Source organism: Neoarius graeffei, chromosome 12, assembly GCF_027579695.1.
Source record: "Neoarius graeffei isolate fNeoGra1 chromosome 12, fNeoGra1.pri, whole genome shotgun sequence".
Classification (NCBI taxonomy): domain Eukaryota; kingdom Metazoa; phylum Chordata; class Actinopteri; order Siluriformes; family Ariidae; genus Neoarius; species Neoarius graeffei.
This window is the reverse complement of record NC_083580.1, coordinates 56,704,480-56,717,756: the sequence shown is the minus strand read 5'-3', so window position 1 is coordinate 56,717,756 and position 13,277 is coordinate 56,704,480. Positions and strand designations below refer to the sequence as shown.

Here is a 13,277-nt window from a genome sequence, read left to right as displayed (position 1 = left end):
CAAGATGCTCTTTTTATACCCAGTCATGTTAATGACCTTTTGCAAATTGACCTAATGAGTTGCAATTTGGTCCTCCAGCTGTTCCTTTTTTTGTACCTTTAACTTTTCCAGCCTCTTATTGCCCCTGTCCCAACTTTTTTGAGATGTGTTGCTGTCATGAAATTTCAAATGAGCCAATATTTGGCATGAAATTTCAAAATGTCTCACTTTCGACATTTGATATGTTGTCTATGTTCTATTTTGAATACAATATCAGTTTCTGAGATTTGTAAATCATTGCATTCCGTTTTTATTTACAATTTGTACTTTGTCCCAACTTTTTTGGAATCGGGGTTGTAGATGGAATCCAATCCTATCCTGGAAGCTCTGGGTGTAAGGTGGGAATACACCCGAGTCATGACACCAGTCTGTTGCAGGGCACCATGCAGTACATTCATACACTCACTCATAACTAGGGGCAATTTGGAGTAGCCAATCCAATAACAGTATGTTTCTTAGAGGTGGGAGGAAACCGAAGAACCCAAAAGAAATCACATGGATACAGAGAGAAAACGTGATGTTCCACACAGACAGTAACCTGAGCTTTGGGTCAGAGCAGGGACCTTGGAGCTGTGAAGTGACAACAATAATACTAAAAACTGGACAACATTAAAATAGCTGCAGATTTGGGCTAAATTAATAAATACTGTATGCTTCAACCACATGGAAAGAAGCAAGGAAGCAACCATGGAGCAGCACATTATTTGCAAATCAAATTACCACCATATGCACAACATTTATACAGTATGTGCTGAGAAGGTGATATATCATGTACGGTAATATACTTATTAGCTGAAAGAAACACCGACTTACAACAATATCATATGGTGGTCTGGATATGGTGGGAAGCACATAAACACTGTTTGCCTGGAAGTCTCCTCTCTTCTTGGTCCTGTCGTTGACTCCGTGGGCCCAGCCCCAGGTCAATACATGCTCTCCTGTGTGTTCATCCAGCAGGATAAGATCTCCCTTTGAGAATGTTAGGAACGAGGAGTCATGCCCATCTACAGAAAGCAACGTACGCCAAGAGTCAGGAATTAAAGAAATGTATACTGTTATTCTCTAAATTACCTCTATGAAGTGGTCCATATGGATTACCATGGTTGTTGCTATCTGCAAGAGCCACCACAAACTTTGATCTCTTGCGCAGACCATCTAAAAAGGTGTCAACCAGGTCACAAATGTCCTCAGCATTGTTGGAGGTGAAGGTGTATTCATCTCCTTTAACGGTTGCCAGGGTGAAACTCTGGCCCTGGAGCTTTCCTCCTCTGTAGGGGGAGCAGAGAAAATCTCACTATCAGAATGCAAGGGTAAGTTTCTTGGGTACAGTATGGCATATTCCACCATATTGGTGTATAATTACAGAGGGTTTATCAATAGAACAGAGGGTGCTTTATGAAGAATATTGTCATAAAACAGTAGTCCAGTTATTTTACCTTTAATATTCAGTGGTTCTCAGAAGAACACAATTAAAACGTTACTGTACCTGCTGCTAGATACACCAGTGATCTCTGGGAAAGAAAGTTCCAGAAGGACCTGCTCTTGTTCATCCACAAAGTAAACTCCAGTCCAGTTCACTGCCACTATCACATCGTTCTTTGGCAGACTGGGTCCTGGAGATTTACAACATTGAACATGTGATCTCAAAAACAGTCTTTACTTATGAAGTGCAGTAAAGTTAAGTACCACAAGTGTTAGTTTTAGGCATCTTAACTATGGGGCAGGGCACTCGAACATGTCATATCATCACTACCCCTTCTTCAGCCTGATACTGCTTTGCATAAAATGCTGGGTTTAGTTCTATGACAGCTAATATTAGCTAACTAGCTTATCCATCCATTGTCTGTAGCCACTGTTCTACAGGACCCTATCCCAGCTGATTATGGGCAAGAGGCAGGGTACACCCTGGACAAGTCACCACAGGGCTGACACAAACAACCATTCACACTCATGCCACCAATTAGCTTAACCTGCATGTCTTTGGACTGTGGGGGAAACCCATGCAGACGCGGGGAGAACACGCAAACTCCACACAGAAAGGCCCTCGCCGGCCTTGAACCCAGGACCTTATTGCTGTGAGGTGACAGTGCTAACCACTACACCACCATGCCACCCCTAACTAGCTTAGATAATGCTAAATAGATTATTAGATTACTAGACTTTCTCTGTAGACATAATCTTATTTTAGGTAGCTAACTTGTTGGACAGTAAGCTAACTAATGTTAGGTATGTTGTGTATTTAAAAGCAGTGTCCAACCTTTACTATCAAGCTAGCTGATTTTAGGATAACTATTATTTATATTGTAACAAGCTAGCTAGCATTAAATAAACTATGATGGTTGATGAAATTTAACATCAACTCCATCCTTGTTACTTCGCCCAGTACGGAGTCCACCAGGGGGCGAGGTCTTGTTTTCGGTGGGGTTTCTTTGTTTGTTTGTTTTTTGTTAGCAACATTACGGGAAAACGGCTGGACCAATCTTCATGAAACTTTCAGGATAGATTGGCATTGGTTTCATATAGAACCTCCAACATTTTGAGGGTCATCCAGTCAAGGTCAAAGTCAAGGTAACCAAAAAGGTCAAAATCGTTTTTTTCGCACTCTCTTCCTTCATATTCATCATATTTACTTCAAACCAATTCCAAAATGTTCATCTTGTAATTCTGCTTCCATTGATATGCTACATGATGGGATATCTCTCATAGTTTTCTTAGTGGTTGGGAGTCAAATGTCGGGGGGGGGGGGGGGGGGGGTGTCAAGGCCATTGCTAAAATTTGCATATTTTCCATTATAACTCAAAAATGGTTAGAGATAGAGAGATGTTTATCATTATCAACATATAGGAAGTCATATATGGGCTTTCATTTGGCACCATGACCTTTGACCTTGTTTGTTTGTGTGTGTGTCTGCCCGTTAACAATCTAGCGTCTAGACGGTTGCATCGATTGACTTCAAATTTTCAGGGTAGGTGGGCAATGGTCCGTAGATTACCTGATTAAATTTTGGGGGTAATCGGGTCAAGGTGAAGGTCAAGGCCACCAGAAAGGTCAACCTTTCGGTCAAAATAACATTTTCCATTATAACTCAAAAATGGTTGCTGATAGACAAATGTTTACTGTTATGAGCATATAGGAACTCCCATATGGCCTTTCACTTGGCACCATGATCTTTGACCTTGAGTGACCTTGAAAGGTCAAACTCAAGGTCACAGATTTTCAGAGGGCTGTAACTTGAAAACAGTTGATGGTAGACAGATGTTTACCATTATCAACTTATAGGAAGTGCCATATGGGTTTTCATTTGGCACTGTGACCTTGAATGACTTTGAAATGTCAAACTCAAGGTCATGGATTTTCATAGGACTAGAACCTGACAGCTGATGATTGAGAAATATGACCATTATCAACATATAGGTACAAAATAAGTGCTGCTGGGCGAGGTTTGTTTTGTCTGGCAACACTTGTTGATGTATGTTACTCAGTAAAACCATGTGCCTGAGCTCAACAATGGCAATACCTGAGAACTTGAAGGCCTCATAGAAGCGTGAGAAAAGCAAAGGCCACTGGAACCGAGCGAAATCCACCACATCCTCCTTCACTCTCTGTGGATCACAGCTCTTCTGTGTGTAGATTCCCTGTAGATGTTAAATGGTCAATAACAAACTTCTTTCTCTGCTGCCACCATCAGTCCTCACAAGACCTTTTAGTGTGCATCATATCTAATGAGCATATGCAATAATAAGCTGTTCAGATGATTCATAATATAGATTTTCTCCATTGTTAAAGATTCACGTCCATCACTTTGGCCTATGGGAAGCTGAAGGCTAATTAAACCAGCCACCTTTGAAAGAGGGAAAGGGCAATTAATGTTTCTTGAGTTATCATCAGTCAGTCCTCAATCTGCTCCATAAAGCTAAAGAGAATTAACATGGAGTGTGTTTTAATCCATTATAAGATGTTAGAGGAGTACAATTCCAATGTGTTGTCTCATCAGTGATAGTTTTTTTTAATCTAATTGCATTATTTGCAATTTTAAAAAGAACTTAAAGGAAGAGTCCGTAAAACTAGTATTAGGCTGCTTTCACACAAAAATTGTGATGCTTTCTCCTTGTGATACTCGTGTGATATGCTGTGTCCCATCACCACCAGCATATGATGTTCAATAAGGATCTTCCTTTTCCACTTTGAGTTCATGTTAATGTGTTTCCAAATTTCCATATTTTCCTGTAAGATACTCCTGTCTTTTGGCAAAAGAGACAAATCTAGGCATGAAACAAATGCTTGGTCATTTTAGAAGTAGGTACTTTATATCTAGCTGTCTAATAAAAGTGATTTGCTGTGTTCTGCATTCCCCTCATCACCTCATCTCCAAAAAAAAAAAGGAATTTCATCTCATCTCATTATCTCTAGCCGCTTTATCCTGTTCTACAGGGTCGCAGGCAAGCTGGAGCCTATCCCAGCTGACTACGGGCGAAAGGCGGGGTACACCCTGGACAAGTCGCCAGGTCATCACAGGGCTGACACATAGACACAGACAACCATTCACACTCACATTCACACCTACGGTCAATTTAGAGTCACCAGTTAACCTAACCTGCATGTCTTTGGACTGTGGGGGAAACCGGAGCACCCGGAGGAAACCCACGTGGACACGGGGAGAACATGCAAACTCCGCACAGAAAGGCCCTCGCCGGCCACGGGGCTCGAACCCGGACCTTCTTGCTGTGAGGCGACAGTGCTAACCACTACACCACCGTGCCGCCAAAAAGGAATTTGTTCTACCATTTTATTCAGTCTCAATTCTGATTACAACCTGTTACACCATGTACAGCAAGAAGAAGCAGATAATAATGAGAATACTGGCACAAACATAGATTAGCAAACGAGACATGGCCAAGTGTTAACGACAGCGGGCAGCAGTACAGTTAGAGACATAATGGCAGCAATGTCTCGGAGAGCACAGTGATACATTTAAACAGTAGACACTATTTAACTCCACTGCTGATTAAAGTGAGAAATAAGGTTTCCAGGAAAATTACATGACTACTGCCTGTTAAGAAGCCTAAATGTGAGTTAGTAGGATGTACTATTTATACAGTGGTGCTTGAAAGTTTGTAAACCCTTTAGAATTTTCTATATTTCTGCATAAATATGACCTAAAACATCAGACTTTCACACAAGTCCTAAAAGTAGATAAAGAGAACCCAGTTAAACAAATGAGACAAAAATATTATACTTGGTCATTTATTTATTGAGGAAAATGATCCAATATTACATATCTGTGAGTGGCAAAAGTATGTGAACCTCTAGGATTAGCAGTTAATTTGAAGGCGAAATTAGAGTCAGGTGTTTTCAATCAATGGGATGACAATCAGGTGTGAGTGGGCACCCTGTTTTATTTAAAGAACAGGGATCTATCAAAGTCTGATCTTCACAACACATGTTTGTGGAAGTGTATCATGACACAAACAAAGGAGATTTCTGAGGACTTCAGAAAAAGCGTTGTTGATGCTCATCAGGCTGGAAAAGGTGACAAAACCATCTCTAAAGAGTTTGGACTCCACCAATCTACAGTCAGACAGATTGTGTACAAACGGAGGAAATTCAAGACCATTGTTCCCCTCCCCAGGAGTGGTCGACCAACAAAGATCACTCCAAGAGCAAGGCGTGTAATACTCAGCGAGGTCACAAAGGACCCCAGGGTAACTTCTAAGCAACTGAAGGCCTCTCTCACATTGGCTAATGTTAATGTTCATGAGTCCACCATCAGGAGAACACTGAACAACAATGGTGTGCATGGCAGGGTTGCAAGGAGGAAGCCACTGCTCTCCAAAAAGAACACTGCTGCTCGTCTGCAGTTTGCTAAAGATCATGTGGACAAGCCAGAAGGCTACTGGAAAAATGTTTTGTGGATGGATGAGACCAAAATAGAACTTTTTGGTTTAAATGAGAAGCGTTATGTTTGGAGAAAGGAAAACACTGCATTCCAGCAAAAGAACCTTATCCCATCTGTGAAACGTGATGGTAGTATCATAGTTTGGGCCTGTTTTGCTGCATCTGGGCCAGCACAGCTTCCCATCATTGATGGAGCAATGAATTCTGAATTATACCAGCGAATTCTAAAGGAAAATGTCAGGACATCTGTCCATGAACTGAATCTCAAGAGAAGGTGAGTCATGCAGCAAGACAACGACCCTAAGCACACAAGTTGTTCCACCAAAGAATGGTTAAAGAAGAATAAAGTTAATGTTTTGGAATGGCCAAGTCAAAGTCCTGACCTTAATCCAATCGAAATGTTGCAGAAGGACCTGAAGCGAGCAGTTCATGTGAGGAAACCCACCAACATCCCAGAGTTGAAGCTGTTCTGTACGGAGGAATGGGCTAAAATTCCTCCAAGCTGGTGTGCAGGACTGATCAACAGTTACTGGAAACGTTTAGTTGCAGTTATTGCTGCACAAGGGGGTCACACCAGATACTGAAAGCAAAGGTTCACATACTTTTGCCACTCACAGATGTGTGATATTGGATCATTTTCCTCAATAAGTAAAAGAGGAAGTATAATATTTTTGTCTCATTTGTTTAACTGGGTTCTCTTGATCTACTTTTAGGACTTGTGTGAAAATCTGATGAGGTTTTAGGTCTTATTTATGCAGAAATATAGAAAATTCTAAAGGGTTCACAAACTTTCAAGCACCACTGTACTTGAACTACTTAAAGTAACTCTTTAGTTTTTGACCATTAAAAATAATTTACATTCCGTTACGTGATGTTAACAATGGCTTAAAACAACATCTACAATTCTACTCCCATAAAAATGCAATGATCTATTAATCTGCATAAATATGCAAAATGAAAACACCATGTCCTCCTGCCTGTGCTGTTACAAAACAATAAAATGACACTGGGCTCAGACCCAACTCTTTTGGCTCCCAAACGGAACAGCTCACTGTCATTTTGTTCTTAGTGGCAATATTTTGACCAGTGAAAATGGGTTTATTAAATATATAATGGATGCAAGTCGCATGATTCAGCACTACGTATATCTAAACATGGCTGAAGAGTACATGTGACTTTTTCTCACTGCAATTCTGTCCAAGATAATGAATAGCTAATGAATAGCTCCAAAGCAGAAAGTGGTCTCTTTGGAACCATTTTCAATAAATTCCATTGCCATAATAACTATATTGCCTATATCTAAAATCTGGCTCAACTTTTTCCCAGCTGACAAAATTACACTGGGCCAACTTGGCAGGGCATATTTAAAGATGGCTGAAAGTTGTGGCCCAATATAGAACCATAGTCAGCCATTGTTTTTGCACCAATGTCTATTTGCCACCTGTGATGCAGATAAATGAGCACTGGGGATATGAGGTTGCTGCAACAACCCCTATTTTAAAGACAGACTGCCTTTCAGATTTTTCAAGTGTAGGTCATAAAAAGAATTTTCCCTGACACCCAATTATTTTTGTTTAGTGGACCAAAAGCTACTGAATTCAAATCACAGACTTCCAATTTTATTAGTTTTTTAAAAATAGAACAATTAATAAATTTAGGGCCACGTGGCCCTAAATTCTCCGCTATTTTTTCCTGCTTCACCATGACCCAATTCAAGATACTATGTCATGCATCACGTAGTGGGCTTTCCCCATTCGCGCAAGGCATTGTGGGATACAAATTTGAAACAGGAGAGAAAAATGGAGGACGTGAGCATGTGAATGAAACTGGAAAGACCGACTACAGTAACGGAAAGTGAGAAGAAAAGACGTTATGTTGCAAAGGAAAGGAAATGCAGGACCGAAGTAATAAATATCGGCGGTCAGCGAGCAGCTCGGTGTGATCAGCTGTTCGTTTAGCAACAGAATGATGTAACTGTCAGTGCACGGTCAAGGTAAACCTGCGCATGCGCACACGAACTTCCTCCGTCTGCTTGACTGCGCAAAGCGAACAATTTCATGCACAATATTTGCTAGGGAATCCCCTCAAATTAAATAACTTCCCAGCCACAGAATGGCCTGATATTTTGTGAGATATTACAGAAGTAAACATATATCACAATGACCAAATTTCAGAGGGAACTAAATTTCACCGATTTTATGAAACTGAAAGGCCATTTTGCTTTAAAGGAGAACTGAAGTCATTTTTAAACTTGCTTTATTTCTTAATTAACGTGTTATTCAATTACGTTTTCGGTTTTAGTAACCTTATATCGTGACTCGTATTGGCAGCTAATTGCAATTAAATATTATACTTATCGGCCTATTCAGTTTTTAGCCATGTTGAATTTAGTTCGTTTGGTCCACGGCAGGCGTCGCTTATCCGCACGATCTTCACGAGACTTGTGCGAGACTTCGAAACGTGAAGTGTCAGGCAGGTGTCAGTGCCGCCATTTTGAAAACTGTTTTCCAAACGAAATGTTGCACAAAAACGAGTTTAAATGACGATTACTGCCTACTTTTTTCAAACTTTCCTGATCGCTATCAAAACAAACAAAACTTCCGACTTGATTACATCAGCATTTGAAAGAGGGCGCAAGCGTCTTTTGACAACGTTGGCAGATGTTGGTCACTTTGTATATTTTACTTCCGTCCTATGATGTCTCGCACAGGTCTCAATGAATCTCGTTTACAGCCATTGCTTTGATATATGGACTGATATATTACATAGCATATTTCAAACACTCATAACTTGCTATAGCAGTGACAAAGTAGCAATCAAAAATGCATTCCTATATTTAATAAAATGAGAAATTGAATTATGATAATAAAAAAAATTTACCTTCAGTTCTCCTTTAACAAAGTGTTAAAGATGGTTTTGTTTTAATTGTAGTTTAAATTCTGGCCAAAAACTAACAGGAGTTACTTCGTAGTATACATTATTATATTTGCATCTCTCACCCTCAGTATTTTGGTAGAATTGACCATATTGTATCGTCGAGTATATGATTTTTTACAGGCTTAAAACACTCTTGGATAATTTAAATAATATTCTTATTTCTTTTCCTCAGGGAAAAGTTATTGTCCTGTTTAACACATAAGCTGATAAAGGCTTACCTTGTTGTGAACTGATATTATGGCCTGGGCCCACTTGTCCACAGTTCTGGACATGCTGATCTCTCGGTCTGGGATGTATGAGGTGATGAGGCTCAGCAATCGTTCCTGAAGAATCTCCGACCCATAGTCGATATAGTACTGCTGAGATGCCAGCTCAGCCAAGTCCTCTTCCTATGATCATCACAAAAAATTATTATATATATAATGGCCCTTTTCCACTACCCTTTTTCAGCTCACTTCAGCTCGCTTCAGCCCGACACGGCTCGCGTTTCGACTATCTAAGAGCAGCACGACTCAGCTCGCTTCAGCCCTGCTCAGCCCCCAAAACTCGCATGGTTTTGGAGTGGGGCTGAAGCGAGCCAAACCGAGCTGAGTGAGGCTAGGGGCGTGAGGAGACACTCCCCTGTGCACTGATTGGTGAGGAGGAGTGTCCTCACATGCCCACACGCACCCCGCGAGCACGTTGGGATCTGTAAACACCGTAAACCCGGAAGGAGAAGAATTACGAGAATTTCTGAAGCCTTATGCACCTCGCCTCATCTATATGCTCTTGCCAGTATCTGTTGGCGTTGTCGGTGACAACAAGCCACAGCACCAAGACCAGCAACACTAATGACTCCATGTCCTCCATGTGTACTGTTTACTCTCCGGGTTGTGAGACTACCGCTTAAAAGATCACTGATGTCACTGTTTGCGCCACCTAACGACATCACGTGACGTCCACCCACTTTCGCTAACTCCACCCAATGTGTCCACCCACTTCCAGCCAGCACGGTTCAGCGCGGTTGTAGTCGAAACGCAACTCCAACAGCCCCGCTCAGCCCGACTCAGCATGGCACGGCTCAGCCCGACTCAGCATGGCACGGCTCAGCCCAACTCAGCCGCGTTGGTAGTGGAAAAGCGGCGTAAGTTATTCCACAAAATTGAGTCGTAACTGATATTAGACGAAGCTGACGAGTTGACTCTAAGCCATGTATGACGAGATTGAGTGGAATAACTGTTTAATTATATCCACATTCACTGGATTTTGAGAAACAGAGGATTTTTATTTTTATACAAAATGTCCGACAAAATCTTTTCCGCTTAGAATGTAAACAAACCGGTGAAATGACAGGAGCAATTTGTGAAAAATGCTATAATAATAATTCATAAAAAAATAATAAAAGATATGTTCTTACCGTCAAATACTTTCATTCCATATTTTGTTGCTTTTTTAAAAATTTTTTTGGGTTTTGTTTTCAAGTAGAGTTTTTATTTCGCGCTTGGTTGGTTGAGCAACACGCTCCGCCATTTTGTTTTTCTCTACTTATGGTCTATGAGCTGATAGCCTAGCAATAGAGTAGCCAATCAAAGTGCGCGATTGCTCATATCCAGTGAATGTGGATAGAATAAATATATACAGTACTGGGCAAAAGTCTTAGGCACATGTAAAGAAATGCTGTAGATCAAAAATGGCTTTAAAAAATAATGCAATGAAATGTTTCAACAATTTAAAAAAAAACTATAAACAGCAGGAAGCCATAATAAATGAAACAAAGTCAGTATTTGGTGTGAGACGACCTTTTGCTTAATAAAATAAAATAGCGGTCTCAAGTACGGAAGCCACGAGAGGCCCTTCATATAACCTTTTTATATTCACCTTGTTATCCCGAGATAACGACATAATTAATTCAGGATGTCGAGAAAACAACACAACTAATTCGAGATCTCGAGAAAACAAAACAATTATTCCGTGATCTTGAGAAAACAAGACAATTATTCTGTGATCTCGAAAAAACAAAACAATTATTTCATGATCTCGAGAAAACAGCTGCGATTTCTAGCAGAGCTGCGCCCCCTGTGGGTCAGACAACGAAGACTTAGAAATTGGCGGACATGTAACAGAGCAGAAATGGCTTTTTACGATGCCTTGAGAGAGAGGGGGGCCAGTCTTCTGTGGAGGTGCTGCGGACTCATCTCATCTCATTATCTCTAGCCGCTTTATCCTTCTACAGGGTCGCAGGCAAGCTGGAGCCTATCCCAGCTGACTACGGGCGAAAGGCGGGGTACACCCTGGACAAGTCGCCAGGTCATCACAGGGCTGACACATAGACACAGACAACCATTCACACTCACATTCACACCTACGCTCAATTTAGAGTCACCAGTTAACCTAACCTGCATGTCTTTGGACTGTGGGGGAAACCGGAGCACCCGGAGGAAACCCACGCGGACACGGGGAGAACATGCAAACTCCACACAGAAAGGCCCTCGCCGGCCCCGGGGCTCGAACCCAGGACCTTCTTGCTGTGAGGCGACAGCGCTAACCACTACACCACCGTGCCACCGTGCCGCGGACTAATTTTGAAATGATCCCTTATTAAAAGACTTAATGCAATCTCTCCCTGTGTCAACCCCTGATCAAAATATTGCCTTATTAGGTGATCGATTATTCCAGACATTCTAATGACCAAAGTCGCGTCTATACAGAATGAGAAATAGCCCCAAAGTCAGCATATCACAAGTCTCTTGGTGCACCTGAATGAACCATTTCTCAGCTGTTTACTCGAGATCATGAAATAATTGTTTTGTTTTCTCGAGATCACGGAATAAGTGTTTTGTTTTCTCGAGATCTCAAAATAACGGTTTTGTTTTCTCGAGATCTTGAATTAGTTGTGTTGTTTTCTAGAGATCCTGAATTAATTATGTCGTTATCTTGGGATAACAAGGTGAATAAAAAAAAGGATTATATGAAGGGCCTCTCTTGGCTTCCGTACTCAAGTATAATGAGTGCAGTTTTATAAGGAAATGAGCTGTAGGTTTTACTGAGCATCTTACAGAACCAGCTACAGTTCTTCTGGACACTTTGACTGTCACACTCGCTTCTTCATTCTGCGGCAAAACCCAGCAGCCTTCATTATGTTTTCTTTTTCAATCTGAAAAGTTTGTGCTGGAAAATGACCGTTTGGAACTCTAAAATGTTTTGTACTGACAAAACTACTTCTAGTAATGTAGAAGTCACAAAACAGAAACCTACGGTCAATTTAGTCACCAGTTAGCCTAACCTGCATGTCTTTGGACTGTGGGGGAAACCGGAGCACCCGGAGGAAACCCACGCGGACAACATGCAAACTCCACACAGAAAGGCCCTCGTTGGCCACGGGGCTCGAACCCGGACCTTCTTGCTGTGAGGCAACAGTGCTAACCACTACACCACCATGCTGCCCCATATATATGTGTGTGTTACATTGTTTTATCTGCTGTAAGATGCTTCAACTACAGCTCATACCCGATCGCAGCGGTACTCCCCGAACTTGACTCCACGGATGATCTGCTGGTAGATAAGGTTGGTGGCCACGCTGTCCTCAGCAGGGTTGTGCCATGGTGTAAAGATCTCTTTCCTGAAGAACAGCCTCCAGGGGGCATTGCGTTCCTGAGCCCCTTGCTCTTTAGCGTACTGCTCACACTGTGACACTGCATCCATCACATGGTCCTTCCCGCTGCCAAGAGATGACACCTGAGAAAATACCACACGACTGTCGAAAACCAACAAGAAAATCTTGTGCATGCATGCCATATCTAATAGATTTTGTTAAAGATAATGTCAGTTACAGCAAAAATGTAACCCTTTGTATATTAATGCATACTCATAGGTCGTGACATTTTTTATTTTTGTGCAAAGATGAAAAAGTGGAGAGGTGTTGCAGGCAATTTTAGTACTTTCTTGGGAGTTAAACACACATCAGCTATTAATCTACACAGATTATTTCTAACTGTTTGAAAGGACATATTTCGTGATGATGTATTTTTAAGACTTTGTAGCATTTTAGCTCTCTGAAGCTTTTAATTTTCTGAAGTATTTTAAGTCATTATTACTTTAAGTCTGCAGTATCTTAAGCCTCTGTATTACTTTAGGTATATGAAGTATTAAGTCTTAGATATTAAGTTCTCTGAGTGTCTATAATATTTTAAATCTCTGCCGTAATTTAAGTCACTGGAGTATTTTAAGTACTACTATATCACTTTTAAGTCGATTAAATTATCTTAAGTGCTTTAAGTCTCTTAAAGTTCTTTTGAATTTTTTTGTCTCTGTATTTGTAGCACTTTTTATTCTATCCACATTCACTGGATATGAGCAATCGTGCGCTCTGATTGGCTACTCTACTACTACGCTATCAGCTCATATAGTGTGAGTAGAGAAAAACAAAA

General features: G+C 41.0%; 1 protein-coding gene across 2 annotated transcripts in view; it reads right to left on the bottom strand.

The window, feature by feature from the left end:
* myo7ab (myosin VIIAb) overlaps positions 1-13,277 on the bottom strand; it is a 156,402-nt gene that overhangs the window by 32,193 nt on the left and 110,932 nt on the right. For both annotated transcript variants that reach the window (XM_060936076.1, XM_060936078.1), the window contains exons 30-35: positions 12,358-12,585; positions 9,090-9,260; positions 3,557-3,674; positions 1,526-1,652; positions 1,138-1,307; positions 853-1,043 (exon numbers count right to left, since the gene is read on the bottom strand). In XM_060936076.1, the coding sequence (XP_060792059.1) occupies positions 853-1,043; positions 1,138-1,307; positions 1,526-1,652; positions 3,557-3,674; positions 9,090-9,260; positions 12,358-12,585 (1,005 nt within the window). The remainder of the gene's footprint in view (positions 1-852; positions 1,044-1,137; positions 1,308-1,525; positions 1,653-3,556; positions 3,675-9,089; positions 9,261-12,357; positions 12,586-13,277) is intronic.